Here is a 15,966-nt window from a genome sequence, read left to right on the forward strand (position 1 = left end):
CCGCAGCAGCGCAAGCAGTCGGGCCTCTAGCAGGCCTGCGGGACCGCACAGGGGTGGGTGGGCGGCAGCGGGCCCACGCTGCACCCCAAGTCCCTGAGAAGCTCTGCTGCGGTGGGAAAAGTGCGTCTCTCGGGGCTTTCGTCACAGGGCCGCGATCCCCTGCCTGACGGGGCCTTCTGTCTGAGGACGACCCTCATGGTGGGTGGTTTGACTTGGACTTCTAGGGGGTGGGGGGCTCTCTCTTTTAAAGGAGGAGAGACGGGGAAAGCCAGGAATGTGAGAGGCCTCCTGTCCCATGGCCTCTGTGAGCTCGGCGTGCTCAGGGCTTGGCTCCTGCCATCAGCTTCCTAGCCAAGCTTGGACCAAGAGCACGCGAGGTAGAACACCCCCAAGTGCAAGGCCGGCCACACGAACGTGGCCGGAGTGACAGGCTCTCGGGAGCAGAGATCCCAGGCTAGCGCAGCGGCTCACTGAGTCTGCTTGTCGTCTATCCTATACTTTATTCTCTTTCACGCAACAGAATAGAACTTTTGCATTTCAAAGTAGGTGTGAGATGGCTACCACCTGGCTCTGGCCGGGCCCCAGGCAGCAGGCCTCTGCCTCTCGGGCTGCCCAGGCTGGGGTTCCAGCAGGCGGTCATTTGGCAAGGATGCTCCGGGGGAGGGTGAGGGGGGATACCGACCCACCTCTGGGCCCAGAAGCCAGCACCCTCCCCTGGCTCTCTTTGGTATCTCAGGAAACAGAGGCCGCCCGTCCTTGCCAGCCCTGGACCAAGTCTGGGCACCGATCCTGGCAAGCTCCCCCGGAGGGCGGGGCTGCCCCGCGAGGCTCTTCCTCGTCCCGGGACTGGCGCGAGGGCCTGTCGCCAGCCAGGCAGGGGTGGGCGCCGCCCGGGAAGGACGGCGAGGCCTGCCGAGAAAGGGCCCAGGCTCATTTCTTATAGTGATTGGGGGCGTCCGCGAAGGCAAACTTGAGGCGGTACGCATCAGCCAGCAGCAGGCTGACGTCTTCGTCGTCCCAGTGGGCCGTCGGCAGGTTCTGCAGGAAGAGCAGCAGCTCCTGGGGAGACAGAGACAGGCCCAGGTCAGAGGAGGTGACCCACAGCAGGGGGCGATGCAGACCAGGAGCCCTGCAGCAGGGACCCTGGGAAACGCACCCAGCCAGCAGCTGGGGAGACAGAGACAGGCCCAGGTCAGAGGAGGTGACCCACAGCAGGGGGCGATGCAGACCAGGAGCCCTGCAGCAGGGACCCTGGGAAACGTGCCCCGCCGGCAGCTGGGGAAACAGAGACAGGCCCAGGTCAGAGGAGGTGACCCACAGCAGGGGGCGATGCAGACCAGGAGCCCTGCAGCAGGGACCCTGGGAAACGCGCCCAGCCGGCAGCTCCCCCTGGCAGCGCTGTGCCCCACGGGACCCCGGCTGGGCCCTGGGCTGTGGCCTGGCCCTGGCATCTGAGCAGACACTGAGGTCAGGCCCCAGCACGTCATTTGACTGAATCCCGGCACCCCCTACGGGGAGACCCGGCTCCCAGGGCCTGGCTGCAGAGTTGCCACCTCCACCCGGCGCTTCCCACTCCCCTAAAGCCTCTCGGGCAACAAGGCACGGCTGCCCTAGAACTGCCACTAGGCACAGATTCCTCTGCATCAGGCGACACCCCTGGGCCCCAGCACGGCCAGTGGCTGAAACACGTGCGTGCAGGGAACACAGGGTGGAGCCAGCCCCAGGAGCCCAGGAGCGCGTCAGTGCCCAGCCCGGCCGCCAGCGCCGGCCTCATACAGGAGGCACTGGGCCCAGCAGGCGGCGCGCTGGGCTCCCACAGACCAGTGTCAACTTCGAGGTCTAGCTGAGCGCCCTGCGTCGACGGCTCCACCCTCTGAGACCCCACTTCCTCCTCTGCAAAGGGGGCACCGGTTCCCACCTGTCGGGGCTGCTGGGCCGACTGGGGACAGGACCGGAGGCCAGCGCTTACCCAGCACCCAGCATCGGGTGGGCACGCTGGGTGCGCGCACACCGGACACGCAGGGTACACCAGGCACACACTCGATGGCACGCATGTGATGGCACACACTGGGCACATCAGTCACATACTCGGTGGGCACACACTGGGCACCCAGGGTGGGCACACACCAGTTAGTGCCTGTGACTGTCACTCGCTTGACCCCTGGTGTTTCAGGGAAGAGCAGCTCTGCTACGGAGCACCCCGTGCTGGAGCCCCTGCTCCCCCACAGGCCTCAGCTGGCCATGTCCCCACCCGGGTGGCCTAGGGAGCACTGAGTCACCCCTGCAAGACACGCAAGGGACTGCCTCCAAGCTCACGGTTTAGGAGCAGGGAGCTGACAGAGGCACGGTGACCGAGTGTGACGGAGGCAGGTACTGGGAAGGAAAGTGCAGGGGCATGGGACACGGTGGTGAGACTCGGGGCCCTCCCGTGACCACTGTGCGCTGATGGCCCCGCCAGGCTCTGGTCCTAGAGAGGGCGGCCCCAGGACTCCAGGGCCACCTGCAGGCTCCTACTCCTCCCTCCCCGTGTCACGTGGAGTCAGACCCAGGAGTGGGGAAGGCGGACAGGGCCCCCCTGCTGATTCAGGGCCTGCACCCGTGCCAGCTCTGCTCGCTCCAGGCCTGGATCACGAGAGTCTCAGACCAGGACTCTCCTCTAATTGTTGTTTTGCAGTTGCTGGGCTTCCATCCCCTGCCCACAATTCCATTTCCTTTTGCATTTTGGATACTTTCTGTGGGCCTTTAAATTGAATTCACGGAGCAAATTTCACTGGCAAAAAGTCCCCAGGGACACATCAACATCAATCTGCTGTCTTTCGCCATTAGATGCACCGTACACGGATGCCAATCCAATTCTGAGCAGGTCATAAATAAATACCTTTGGTTTTATTTTTAATCCACTTCGCTTCATATTATCACGACCTCGCCACTTGCAAGGTGAGAAGCAATACCCTCCCGTTACGGCGACTCGCCGACTGCGCTGCACACTCAATTTCAGAATCTAATTTAGTCCCCCGGGTTCACTGGATGGAGGGAGAATAGAAATGCCCCGCTCCTCGCAGCCTGCAATGCTAAGGAAGGGAAAATCTATCCGGGTGACCTTTACGGGAGGCAAAGAACACAGCCAAACGCGTGCTGCAATACAGACCTCTTTCTTAAAAAGGCTTGTCTGGTTTGCGTACCAGGTGGAGATGGCCCTCTCTGGGAAGCACGGCGCATTTGTTAGCCGAGGCTGCTCTGCGTCACCCACGTCGTGCGGGCAAAGGGGCGGTGGCTCGTGAGGCCATCACTCGGTCACACGAAAGGGGACCCGGCTCTCCCTGGGACGACTCCGCACGGCACGAGCAGGAGGGAGGGGCCCGGGCAGCCTTCAAAGGCGCCAGAGCTGCAGAGAGCACTTGCATTTTTAACCTTGCCTTCCCTGTGAACGATGCCGAGACCACATCAGCGCAGATAAAAATTAAAAGAAGGCTTTGCTCACAACACCGACATCGTAACAAGTCAAAGACATGCAGATCTCCGCCATTCTTTTCCGCCCTTGTCCGCGGGACCCCACTATTCCGACAGAGCCACTCGTGGCAGGAGAGTGGCATGGAGCCGTGCACCCTGCCTCTCTCCATCGGCCCTGTGTTCCCAGAATCCGCCTGGCTGATGCTTAATGTCTGCAAGTGTCCTTTCCAAAGGGTCTGTGATGACAAGTGATGGAACCAGTCCCCACCTGCATGGCCGTGAGCTCGGGGTTCTCCGCCCTGACCATGTGTCCGCACCACCTGAGCAGCTCCGGAAACATCCTGAAACCAGCCCCAGCCCAGGCCACCAGACTCAGAACCTGGGAGGTGTGGCCTGGGCAGAGGGTGTGTCCAGGTCCTGAGTGTGGTTGGGGACTGGGGCTGTACCCCGACACTCGGCCTATCACACTCTGAGAGCATCGGCTGAGCTGGCCTGCCTGTCTGCCAGGAGGCCCCTGCGCGGCGCAGGGCGGGGCTGGGGGCCCTGACCCACACGCCTGGGTGCAGGCCGAGGTTTCGCTAATAGCTCCCCAGGTGAGTGGGATGCAGAGCAAAGGTCAAAAGCCAGGTTGGTGGTTTCCAGTGGTCTCACTGCTCAGATGCCATTTAGACAGACATGGCCCTGTTGCTACTCTCTGCCCCTGTGTGGTTCCAGTAGGTGATCCTGCCAACATTAAAGAGTGAATAATGTTGGTGGCTTTGGCTACTTCTTGCCAAAAGGGTTTTATGTTTCCAGAGAGTCAGAGGCATCCCAGCGTCATCTGTTCAGTGTGACTGTCTCTGTGCCTGGGCACTCCCTCCCCAAGAGGGAGAAAGTGACATGCCTGTGTCCTGGGGCTCCAGGACAGTGGGCAGGTGGGTCACTGCAGGCCCTGGGCCCCTCGCAGGCTCCAAGCTTTGCTTGGCTGACCCAGGGGAGAGGCTCGCGTGGGCCTGGGCAGGAGTGACATAGGCAGACAGGTCACAGGGTCAGACGTCAGGGGAGCTGGGCCTGAGTTCGGGCTCCACTGCCACCAGTCCTCACAAATGCCACAGGTACATCCTTGCTGTTCTCACGACATCACGGGGTCACCTCTCTCCCATGCTACCACCAGGTCCGTGTGTCCCTATGTTCAAAAAATTACATGCATGGCACTCGGTGGTGGCCAGTGAATGTCTCAGAGTGAATAAAGCAAGGCAACTAAGAGCATGCTCGCTGACAACGTGGCCAGGGTCCAAATCCTAGTTCCACATCTGTTTGCTACGTCACCCTGGGCAAATCTCATAAGCCTCTGTGCCTCAGTTTCCTCATCTGTAAAATGGGGATAACGACAGTACCTCGTTGCATTGCTGAATGTGCACAAAGTGCCCTGGACAATGCTTAGAACATAAAAAGCACAAGTGTTACCTGTTGCTACTATTACTAAACCACCATTATTATCGTTATTAGTGGTGATACGAATAATCATAGTAATAGTAGTAGCAGTAGCATTTGTTGTGTAAATAAATAAGAAGTGGAACATTTCTGTGATAATTTTTACATTGATTACAGGTTCAAATGCCAGTACTTTGGATGCGCCGGATTAAATGAAATATTTCATTGAAGTGAATGACATCTGGCTTTTCTGTTTGGTTTTATTTTTCATTTTCACATCCTGGGGGCAGGCGTCCCACTCCCACTGGACGGCCCTGAAGTGTCACGGGCCTCCCCGCCCAGCCCCGGACAGAGCCCACCCTCCGCGCTGGCCCTCGCGTCCCTGTCCTTCCCCCGGGCGGCGGCAGGACGGGCCGAGGCGCGGTGGCGCGACCTGTCAACACCTGCTCCTCTGCACCGCAAGAGCACAGGGGTCCGCTCAGAAGCTACTCAAGTCAGAAGTGTACAAATTGCCAGCACGCAAAGCTGAATGAATTAATCACGATGGGGCTAAAGGGGCCATTTGCTTACTCTTATTACTTCCTTCCCTTCACCGGGAGAGACGAAACGGGAGCCGCCACGTTGACATACAAAGCAGGTAGCGGGGTTAATTGGTTTAATTCACTTTCCCCTCCGCCTCCTGACGCTCAATTTGTGCAGCTTGGCGAGAAAACATAACCCTGTGGTGCCGGGAGGGCCCCGCGGCCCGTGGAAGGGAGGCCCTGGCACCACCTGGGGAGGCACCGGGGGTGCTCGGGCCTGGGGGAGGCAGCACGAGGCCCCTAGCAGACCACCCTGCGGCTGTTCTCCCAGCCCCGCGGTCTCTCAGACGGGGAAACCGGTGCGGAGGGGCTGGGAGACTCACACGCACACGGGCCACCACATTCCCCGAACCACAGCGGGGGGCAGTGGGGTGCGAGGGTCAGAGCATAGGCAGCTGCAGCCCGGCCCCTGGTCTGTGAGGTGTGGGCAGGAAAGGAGCCACCCGGGCTGGGAGAGCCTCGAGGAACAATGGGCTCTGATGTGCCCGATGTCCTGTCATCATCAAGACCGTTGTCCTGCCTTGGCCTGTGGGCCCTGGACCCGCTGCCAGCACCTGCTCAGAGGGGCTGGGGAGCCCCTGCACCGGCTGGGAGAGGGCAGGGCTGGGCACGCAGGGTCGCCACCTCCACCACTCGAGCATGTGTGGGCACCTGGCCCTGGCGATCGTGAGCCCCTGCACCATCACAGAGTGACAGTCACACTTTACAGAGCAGAAAATGAAGTCCGGGAGGACCCGAGGTTGGAATCAGAACAAAGGCCCTGCCTGCGCCAGGGCACACCCCTGCACTCAGCGGCGGGGCGCCCGGCCTCGCCCGGCCTCTGCCCCCGATAGGGCCGACCCCCTCCCCTCCCCTCCCCACGGCCCATTTTCCCACGGAGAACGGTCTCCCTGGACCACGCACCACCGCAGGCGAGGGTCAGCGCTCCTGCCCAACCCGCGGGGCCTCCCACCAGACGGCAGAGGACGTGCCACTCGTGTCCTCCGTGTGGGACCTGCTGGGGACTGAATCCACAGTCAACACACCTTGTTAAGTGCAGGTGTGAGATGAAGAAGAAGAGCAACTGGGACTAGGTTATGTCAAAAAGGAGTGTCCTGGGTCGTTCCGCCAGCCGGGGGGAGCCCTAGCAAACTGCAGCTCGTGTCAGCCCTGGACTGTTTCTGGCCCGTTGTGAGTCCTGAACGAGGCGCTTTCTTCCTCCTGGGTCTCTGTTTGGGTTGTCAAATTCCTTATTTGATATCGATGCTCAATGTTAGGCAGTAAGAGCACAGACTCTCCGTGGCCGAGGGACAGCTGTGCCCACAGCGAGTGCAGCGGGGACTAGCACCTGCGGAAGCACCCTCTGTCCATGCCCGCCAGGTGTGCGCCCGAGGAAAACCCAGGCCTCCCAAGGGGAGCGCAATCTGCCACCCAGCAACCCCTGCCGGGCGCCGTGGGGCCAGCCTGCCGAGCCGGCCCTCCCTCCCAGTGAACCCTCGGACCTCAACCCTGGCTGCCGGGACTGCCCTGGACATCCACGGCAGTGAGTGTACCCACATCAATTCCTTATCGAGACCCACCCCTGGGTACGCAGGTCTTGTCACACAGGGTTTCACGTTAGTGGCTGAGGCACCACAGGGCCCAGTGGAAGGCAGCCGGTAGAGCACACTGCCTTTCCTGTTACGAACCAGAATAGCCTCTACTCGGGATTCCTACCCACTGCACACCCCCACGACACTAAGCGTCACAGCTGTGCCCATGCTCAGCTTGGCCTGGAGGCCTCGGGGCTGGGTGAAGCCGGCCAGGCCCCAACACATGGCGCCCGGGACAGCAGGCGGAGACTGCTACTGGTATGGGGGCGGCTGCTGTGCACAAGGGAAGGACGTCGCCACTCTAAAGAAGTAAGGCCACCTTCCTGAAGGGGCCCTGGGCTGTCACTGACGTGATTATGAACTTTGGTCTGCAGTCCGAGAGGGCATTTCTGGGGAGCAGGGTCGGGGCCTGGGGTGGACCCACAGGCTGGGTGTGGGCATGGTGTGATTTACGATCTGAAACCTGCAGACACCCGGCACACAGGCGTGAATCCTGCTCTCAGGGAGGGCCTGCACAGCAAGACCATGGGAAGTTCCGACACTGGACTCAGTAATCCCACTTTTAGGAACATGCCTGGGGAACATTCTTGAGGTCTGGGTAAAGGTTAATGCAGAAAGGAACATCAGTATACTGCTGCTGACAGCCAAAAGAAAGAAAACCTCGACGTCCTCAGAGGGAAGTGGCTAGACCCACGCTGGTATATGCAGGGCGTGCAGTAAACGTGCTGGGAAAATGGAGAACCATTCTGGAAAAGATGAAACTGGATCCCGACCTCACACCATATGCCGCAGTAAACTCCAGGTGGATCTGAGAGCGAATGCAGAAGTGAAAACACGCAAGTACTAGGGGAACACATGGCTGAGTTCTTTCATAACTTAGAAGTGGGGAAGCCTTTTTAACTATGACTCCAAGTCCACAAGTGATAAAAGACTGACAAATGTAACACATAAAAACTTTCAAAAATTCTTTTGAATGAAGAAAAAACAATGATATGTAGTATGTGTGCATATATATGTATATATATGATACATATCATATGATACATACAATAAAGTCAAAAGACAAATGAAAAAATGGAAGAAAAACACTTGGAATTTTTATCAGGGAAGAAGGGATGCTGGCTTTAGTGTAGAAGGAGCTCTGGAAATGAGAAAAAAAAAGACCAAAATCCTGAAAGAAGTTGGCAGAGGACATGAACAGAAGGTTTACAGAAAACGGAGGCCAACTGGTCCTTAAGCAAATGACAAGAAGCTCGGCTGCAACCACAGGCAGGACTGGCGGGCGGCAACCCGGAGACTCCGTCTAGCACCGGGAGCCTGGCGAAGGCTCACGGGTGGCGCAGCCCGCTCTCCTGGAGAGCTCCGTTGTCAAAATGCAGGGCTGGGGACAACTGGGGAAGTCCAAAGAGCCCCGGGACGAGATGACACCGGAGAACCCGACTTAGTGCCACACGGCGCCCACGGCCCGCGCTCGTGCAGAAGGCCCTTCCCCCAGAGCCGCGTGGTCAGCGAGCGGCTGGAGACGCTGGGCTCTGCGCCTCATCACCAAGCGGTTCACCCCGAAACACAGCCCTTGCTACAGGTCAATCAAGCAAATATGGAAAATGCCACCAACTGTGAAACCTAGGTGGTGTCTACTGAATTATGCTTTCAGCTTTTCTGTATTTTAACTTTTTCACAGTAAAATGTTAGGGAGGAAAACGCCAACTCTGCTTGCGTCTGTGAAAGAAATTCTGGTGCGTCCATATGACGGGATGTTTATTTATTTAGCAGTTTAAAAATATGTTGCTGAAAACACATGCAGCCACTGAAAACTCCTCTGAGCGCGGCGGTCAGCAAATGATGCGGGAGCAGCTTCGTAGGAAGCACGGTGCCCACAACGCCGGGACACACGTGGCTGTGCGGCGGGCAGGAAGTGGACGACGGACTCCCACCTAGCAGCGGCCAGCCGGGCAGCGGTGGCGGGGGGGTGGGGTGGGCAGCTGTCCTCTGTTTCTCTTCTTTAACATTCTGTTTTCCAAAATTTGTTTGGAATTGGACATACTGAAAACACTATTTCAATTTGTAAAAGGCAATCCAGGCACCCTCTCCTTCCACAAGGTTTCCTGGCAGTGCTCCATCCCCAGCAGGACTAGTCGCCCTCTCCACGGTCACCTCGCGTCCCTGGGCCGACAGGAGGAAGGGCCTGACCAGCACGTGTCGTGGAGGGTCAGGCTGCCTCCCCTCTTCCCCACACCCTGGAAACCAGGAAGTTTCCAGAACTGAATAGTGGCCCAGGGAGCGGCGGAGGCCCCGTGGTCCACCCTCAAACACAGAGGACTGTCCGAGTGCTCTGGGGCCGTGCTGGACCCCACCCCACACGGGAGCTCTGCAGGGGGGGCAGGGAAGCTGGGGGGGCTCTCCTGCCTGGGATCTCCCGCCAATTTTTTGCTTTTCCTGTGGGGACACTCCATCCCTTTGCAGTCTCAATCCTGTGGCGTGGTCATGCCAGGGGGAGGGACGTGGGAGAACTGAAGAGAACAGGTCAAGATGTAAGTGATTAAAAGATTCAGATTCCAGACCATTTCAAAATAGTGAAGTAATCGTACTGCTGCAGTGGAAATCCCTGCATGTCGTGCTTATCACCATCACGGGGTCTGAAGAGGGCAGGTGGAGGGGACGGGGCAGGAGAGGCCTAGAAGACCCGGCGCCCGGGGGCCGCTCAGCTGGGGAGGCCCGGGCCCAGCTGCTCAGGCTGCAGACCACGTCGGCCCCGCAGCCGCACGCAGACCTACCCCGCCGGCCAAGACAAGGGCATCCCCTTCTCCCAAGCAGCGGTGCCGAGGGGCTGCGTGTTCTGCGGGGACAGCAGGGTCTGGCCTGGGCAGCTGGGGGTGTCCGACAGCAGCGTGGCCAGCGGGCTCTGCTCCCCAGGCCCGCCACGCACACCTGGGCCTGCGCCGGCGAGGGAAGGAGTCCTCGGCACGGCTCGGCCACTGCGGACGCGGCACTCGGGACCTCGACACCCTGCTGCATGTTCCGCGCTGGGCCCCGACTGCTTGCTCGAACCTCTGTGAACCTTTTGTGTCCTGGGTCAGGTAGCTCCTGCTGTGCTCACAGAGGCGCCGGAGCCACCTCCGCCCACACCGGCCCAAGCACGAGCACAGAGCGTGCCGGCCGGGGAGCACGGCCAGCTTTCTCACGGAAGGGTCACTGAGGGAAGTGAGGAGCACGTCAGGTGGTCGTCCCTCCTCGGCCTGGGGGAAGGTGTGCTGTGTGCTGAGTGTGTGTGCAGCGTGTGTGCAGTGTGTGTGTAGTGTGTATAGAGTGTGGTGTGTATATGTGATGTGTGTGGTATGTGTTGTGTATGTAGTGTGCATGTGCTGTTTGTAGTATGTGTACAGATGGTGTGTGGTGTGTGTACTGTACAGCATGGGTGGTAAGTGGTGTATGTGTAGGGGTGTGGGATGAGTGTGGGATGTGTGGCGAGTATGTATATGTAACGTGTATGCATACGATGTGTGTGAATTGTGCGCAGTTCGTGTGTATGGTGTGAGGTGTGTGCTGTGTGTGCTCTTTGGTCTGTGTGTGGTGTGTGCTGTGTGGTCTGTGTGTGCTGTGTGGTCTGTGTGTGGTGTGTGCTGTGTGGTCTGTGTACGGTGTGTGGTATGTGCTGTGTGGTCTGTGTGTGCTGTGTATGGTGTGTGCTGTGTGGTCTGTGTACGGTGTGTGGTGTGTGCTGTGTGATCTGTGTACGGTGTATTGTATGCACTGTGTGTGTGGTGTGTGGTCTGTGTACGGTGTGTGCTATGTGGTCTATGTGTGCTGTGTGGTCTGTGTACGGTGTGTGGTGTAGGTGTGGTGTGTGGTCTGTGTACAGTGTGTGGTGTGTGGTCTGTGTGTGCTGTGTGGTCTGTGTACAGTGTGTGTTGTGTGGTCTGTGTGTGCTGTGTGGTCTGTGTACAGTGTGTGGTGTGTGGTCTGTGTGTGGTGTGTGGTCTGTGTACAGTGTGTGGTGTGTGGTCTGTGTGTGCTGTGTGGTCTGTGTACAGTGTGTGGTGTGTGGTCTGTGTGTGCTGTGTGGTCTGTGTACAGTGTGTGGTGTGTGGTCTGTGTGGTCTGTGTATAGTGTGTGGTCTGTGTACAGTGTGTGGTGTGTGGTCTGTGTGTGGTGTGTGCTGTGTGGTCTGTGTACGGTGTGTTGTGTGCACTGTGTGTGTGGTGTGTGTGGGAGGCGAGTGTGCCGTGTGTGCTGTGTGTGGGAGGCGAGTGTGCCGTGCGCTGTGTCTCCGGTGTTCGTGGGTGCAGCGTGGCGCGGGACCCACGCCTGTCGCTCCTCCTCTCCAGAGCAGCCCTGCCTTGCGCCGGTGGTGCCGTGCGGCCGCGGGCAGGTCCCCTGACTGAGGCGGGAGGAGGACAGACCCACGGTGCCGACTTCCTCCGCCCTGTCCGAGTGCCGGGAACCGGCACCAATTGGGCGGCCAGAGCCGCGTGGTCCCGGCAGGCACGCAGGCCCTGCGACGGGGCGGGGGAGGCGGCTTCCCTGCCCTGTCCCTCACGCAGGATCTGGGAGGCTGCACCTGCCCCGGCGCCGTGCAGGGGGTCAGCCGGGATCCGTGCGCAGAACACTCGGGGACCTGGGGCCAGGCCTGCTCCCCAGACGGGGCCGTGCCGCCCCTCTCCTCTCCTCCCTTCTTGTCGTCCTAGCGAGGAGGGCCCGTTCTGATCCAAGACAAACGAGAGTGACGTCTCTCTCACAGCAAAGAATCCTCACAAACTCCTCCGCCTGAGATTTCCTGAAGCGCTCTGCTGTTGCGGTGCTCAACGCGCTTAAAAGAGGCTGGTCCCGCAGCGCCAATTCCTCCAAGTTTGTAGTGATGTCAACACCAGCCAGCGAACACCGCGAGCTGGCTGCAGCCGCACTGGACACCAGGTCAGGGGCATGGGGGGGCACAACCTGCCCAGCCGGAGCCTCAGCCCTGACCCCAGACTGCAGCCCCCTGGGAAGGCGCTGACAGGGAGGGTACATGGTGCAGGGCGGGACGCTCAGGGATGGGGGACACAGGGGTGAGGGAGCAGGGGTGGGGTGGAGAGCAGGGGTGGGGATGAGGGCGTAGAGGTGAGAGTGCAGGGGTGAGGATGGGAGCAGGGGTGAGGGTGGCAGGGGTGTGGATGAGGGCATAGAGGTGAGAGTGCAGGGGTGAGGACGGGAGCAGGGGTGAGGGTGGCAGGGGTGTGGATGAGGGCATAGAGGTGAGCGTGCAGGGGTGAGGACAGGAGCAGGGGTGTGGATGAGGGCGTAGAGTATGCGCCGGGGAGGGTGCACGGCGCAGGGGAGGGGCCTTGCTGAAGCCGGCGCCGAGCGCCACGTCCCACCCGCCGGCGCCAGCCACAGACGCAGGAGGGGCCACAGGGGCCCTGGGAAGAAAACTGCCTGTGAAAAGTTCACCCTTATTTATCTTATTTTTAACCTTTCTATCACACTCAATGTCCTTTTAACTAGAAGATCAAAGAATACGGAACACAACCTGATACACAGAAGACACGAAAGTAACCACACGCGGAAAGGTCAGGCCGCGCTGGGCCCACGCCGCCCCCTCCGTAGTCGGACGCGCAGTCGGGGCGTGCGCGGGCCGAGCCCTGTCCTCCGGCGCCAAACGGGTGGTGATTCATGGGGAGCACCCCGATGCCCGGGAAGGAGACTTCCTTTGCTCTCTGAAACGCAGAGCCCGCGCCGTGACGTCCTGTGAGGGCTCCGTGTCCTCGCTGCCCACAGCAGGGGCAGTGCGCTCGACGACGCCCCAGTGCCTCAGCGTGGTCCCTGGTCCACGCCGGCCAGGCCGTTCCACCCTCCCCCTCCCTCCCGCCCGCCCGGGAGCCCGGACTGCAGGCTCTGACAGCTGATTTCTTTGACAATCCAGTTATTAGTTTGAGAATCTTGTCAAGTTCTGGACCAAACCAGGGCTAAAAATAGAAAGACAGTGACAGCCGGCCGGAACGGGGTGGCAGCTGCCGGAGCCGGCCGCCTCGCCGGGCTGACAGCCCTCGGAAGGCGATACCTCGATACCGCGCCTTCTGACGGCACAGGGACATAACTGTCCTTGTAATTAATTCCGTTTTTTTGTTTTTTTTTGTTTTTTTTTTGCCGAGAAAGGAATGACAAAGAGAAAAACACCTTTCCGTACTAAAAGCAGGAGGCCGGCGTGGAGCGCCCGCCGGGCTGCCGCCCCCTTTCGTCTCCGAGCACGCGGCCGGGAGCCCTCCGGGCAACGCGCGGAGGACGCTGCGAAGCCTGGCTCCGTGCTCAGTCCCTGGATCTGCGCAGTCGTCCTGCTTGGCGGTGTCTGGGGCCGGGGCGCTGTGGCCACGCCAGCTGGCAGCACCACTACGGAACGGCCCGCTGGGCTGTCGAGAAGGACGCCTGCCGCTAGAGGAGGCGCCGCGGGTCCACGCGCCCATCTACAGGGCGGCAGAGGCGGCGGCAGAGGCGGCGGCGGAGTGGGGCTGCCCCGCTCCCAGTCTCAGGGAAATCGCCGGAGGGGCCTCTGCGGGCTGCGCTCCGGCACCCTGGACCCGGCACGTGCCCCAGAGCGGTAGCCCTGGTGCCCTGCCCAGAGGGACTGCAGTCCGAACCCGGACAGCTCCAGGCATGCTGCCGCACATGGTGGCAGCTCCCAGCTGCGGGGTGGGCTGAAGGGACACGTGCAGAGAGGGTCAGGCAGGTCCCCAGCTTCCCAAGGGAGCCAGGCCTGCAGCCTGCTGGACTCCGTGCCAGGCCAGACACCGTCCGCACGTTGACGGGGCCACACTGGGGCCTCGGGTATCTAAGGAAGGAGGGAATTTAAGTCGGGGAGTAGTGATTTCAGAGGGGCTGTTTCTGGGCCACGACAGTGTCCTGCATGTGACAACTGAAGGCTGCAGCCAAGGTGGAACAAAGGGAAGAAGCCAATTCAAGACCATGATGTCAGGAAACAGAGCTCAGAGGGTTAGGCGGGTCGCTCGCGTGGGCCCTGAGCCCCTCAGCAGGACGGCAGGGCCTACACCCTCCAGGACACCGAGAGCAGTCCTCCAAGTACAAAGCGCATGAGGAGGGGCTGCTGGGGGACTGGAGGGGCACAGGGGACCGCCACGCGGCAGGGCTGCGTGCTCTGCCACACACCGCCTCTGTCCTCTGTCACACCTTCCTCCCAGCTCCTCTCACCTACACACAGCCGCACCTGCCCACACCTGCGCCTCCTAGCTACGCACCCTCCCGTGCCGACAGGCCCAATGGTGACTTCTGCCAGCCGCAGGCAGAGCCCCTGCCCGCCCGCCGCAGGGCCGCGTGGAGCGGAGGCACCAGAGCCCTTCCCAGCGCGGACCGAGCTTTTAAGGCTCCATTTAGCTGTGTGGTAATATTGACTTTCGGCAAGTTGATTGCACAGATTCGCTAACAAAATGATATTTTTCCTTGTAATATACATTGTAAAAATTATTAAATTTCCCGAGTTGCTCAAGTCTGTGTTCTCACATTGATTTTCCTCTGCTTGGGAAGCCAGGAGGAGAGAGGCACGGTGAGGTTCGGACCCGGAAAGGTCAGCTGCTGCCGAGCACACGCCGGGAGGCCACCACGGTCTCCCCTGGGGAACGTGGCGTGCGCGCAGAATCGCTCGGCTGACGAGAGCACAGGAGGGCACCAAGTGTCCCAGGTGAGTCACCGCAGAGCGCTCAGACCTGCCGCAAACCCACAGCCCTGTGAGGCCCAGGTCCCCACGACCGGCCTGCCTCGAGGGTCGTGTGTGAACCAAACAGGCACCCGCGTCCCTTTTCTCTCACGCTGAGTGTGTTGCTCCCCTGCGCTGCTCACGGGCCCCACGGAGGCTGCGGGAAGTGATCCCACCCCACGTGGCTGCTCCACGGTGACTCGGCCCCCATGCTGTGGACGGTGGCGGTTCCCTCAGCACCACAGTGGAAGAGCGAGGCCTTGCGCCTTGCCAGGCGCCCTGCGGCAGAAGCCCAGGCCCTCTGTACCAACCGTGCCACCAGGCGTGCGTGCCACGTGACCGCCAATGAGGCTGGCACCTGTCAAGCCCCCACGAAAGGCAGAGAACCACTTCTGAACTATTCAGAAGGGGTAGGGGTGGGGGTGGGGGCTTCTCTCTTGTCACCTGGCCCCAAGGGAGGGCCCCAGGCACGGGGGCCCTGTGGGTGCAGGGGACAGTATGGTGGGGGAGGTAGGGGCATGTGGTGGCCAGGGGAGAGGGGCTGGCTCAGAGGGGCAGGCGGGGCCTGGGCCTTGAGGTCAGCGCGGTAGCTTACTGCCCCGTGCCAGTGGTCACCATGCGGCTGCCCACGCGCTTGCTGAATGAATGAGCAGACCCGAGGGTGAGGGAGCCAGTAAGCCAACAGCCAGGTGAGGAGGCGCAGGTACCCCAGGAGGAGAAGGTGGCTCAGCAGAACAGAACGCTGGCATACCTGGCCACCCAGGCTGAATCAGGCGCAGATGGCTCAGGTGCCACCCTGGGTGGCCTGGGATGTCCATACAACAGGGATCGGGGTGCAGGTGAATCCTGGGCCATCTGCTTATCAACCTTTGAGATTCTGAAAAGATGAACTCGTGGAGGCCTCAGAGGCAGGAAGAGGCCAGGCCCCGGCTGCTCTCAGTGTGTGCCACTCCTCACGTGGGTACCACAGGGGCGGGGAGGGCAGTGTAGCTCAAACCGTCCGGCTCCCTGACCTCTGACCTTCCTTTTCTGCTTCTCCTGGACGGGCAAGGGCGGCGACCTGGGCCGCTGCTGCTCTCTAGGGCATTCACAGCGTACCTTCTCTGTGCCCTGTGCCGAGTGAGGCCCTTACCGACCCTTTCCTTATTTATTCTAACAAAATGCTTAGAGAAATGTTTCATGTCCATTTTACAGATGAGAACACCGAGACCAGAGAGGCTCACCCAGGGCTCCCTGCTCCTACGTGCACAGACCCAGCCCTCACCACCT

The 15,966-nt window shown here is 60.4% G+C and overlaps 1 protein-coding gene across 2 annotated transcripts in view; it reads right to left on the reverse strand.

The window, feature by feature from the left end:
- Positions 1-480: 480 nt before the first annotated feature.
- Positions 481-15,966, reverse strand: part of TBC1D22A (TBC1 domain family member 22A) — a 357,816-nt gene continuing 342,330 nt past the window's right edge. For both annotated transcript variants that reach the window (XM_076006907.1, XM_012756888.3), the window contains exon 13: positions 481-1,059. In XM_076006907.1, the coding sequence (XP_075863022.1) occupies positions 931-1,059 (129 nt within the window). In that variant the 3' untranslated portion in view covers positions 481-930. The remainder of the gene's footprint in view (positions 1,060-15,966) is intronic.

The sequence above is a fragment of the Microcebus murinus genome, chromosome 10 (genome assembly GCF_040939455.1).
Source record: "Microcebus murinus isolate Inina chromosome 10, M.murinus_Inina_mat1.0, whole genome shotgun sequence".
NCBI lineage: Eukaryota > Metazoa > Chordata > Mammalia > Primates > Cheirogaleidae > Microcebus > Microcebus murinus.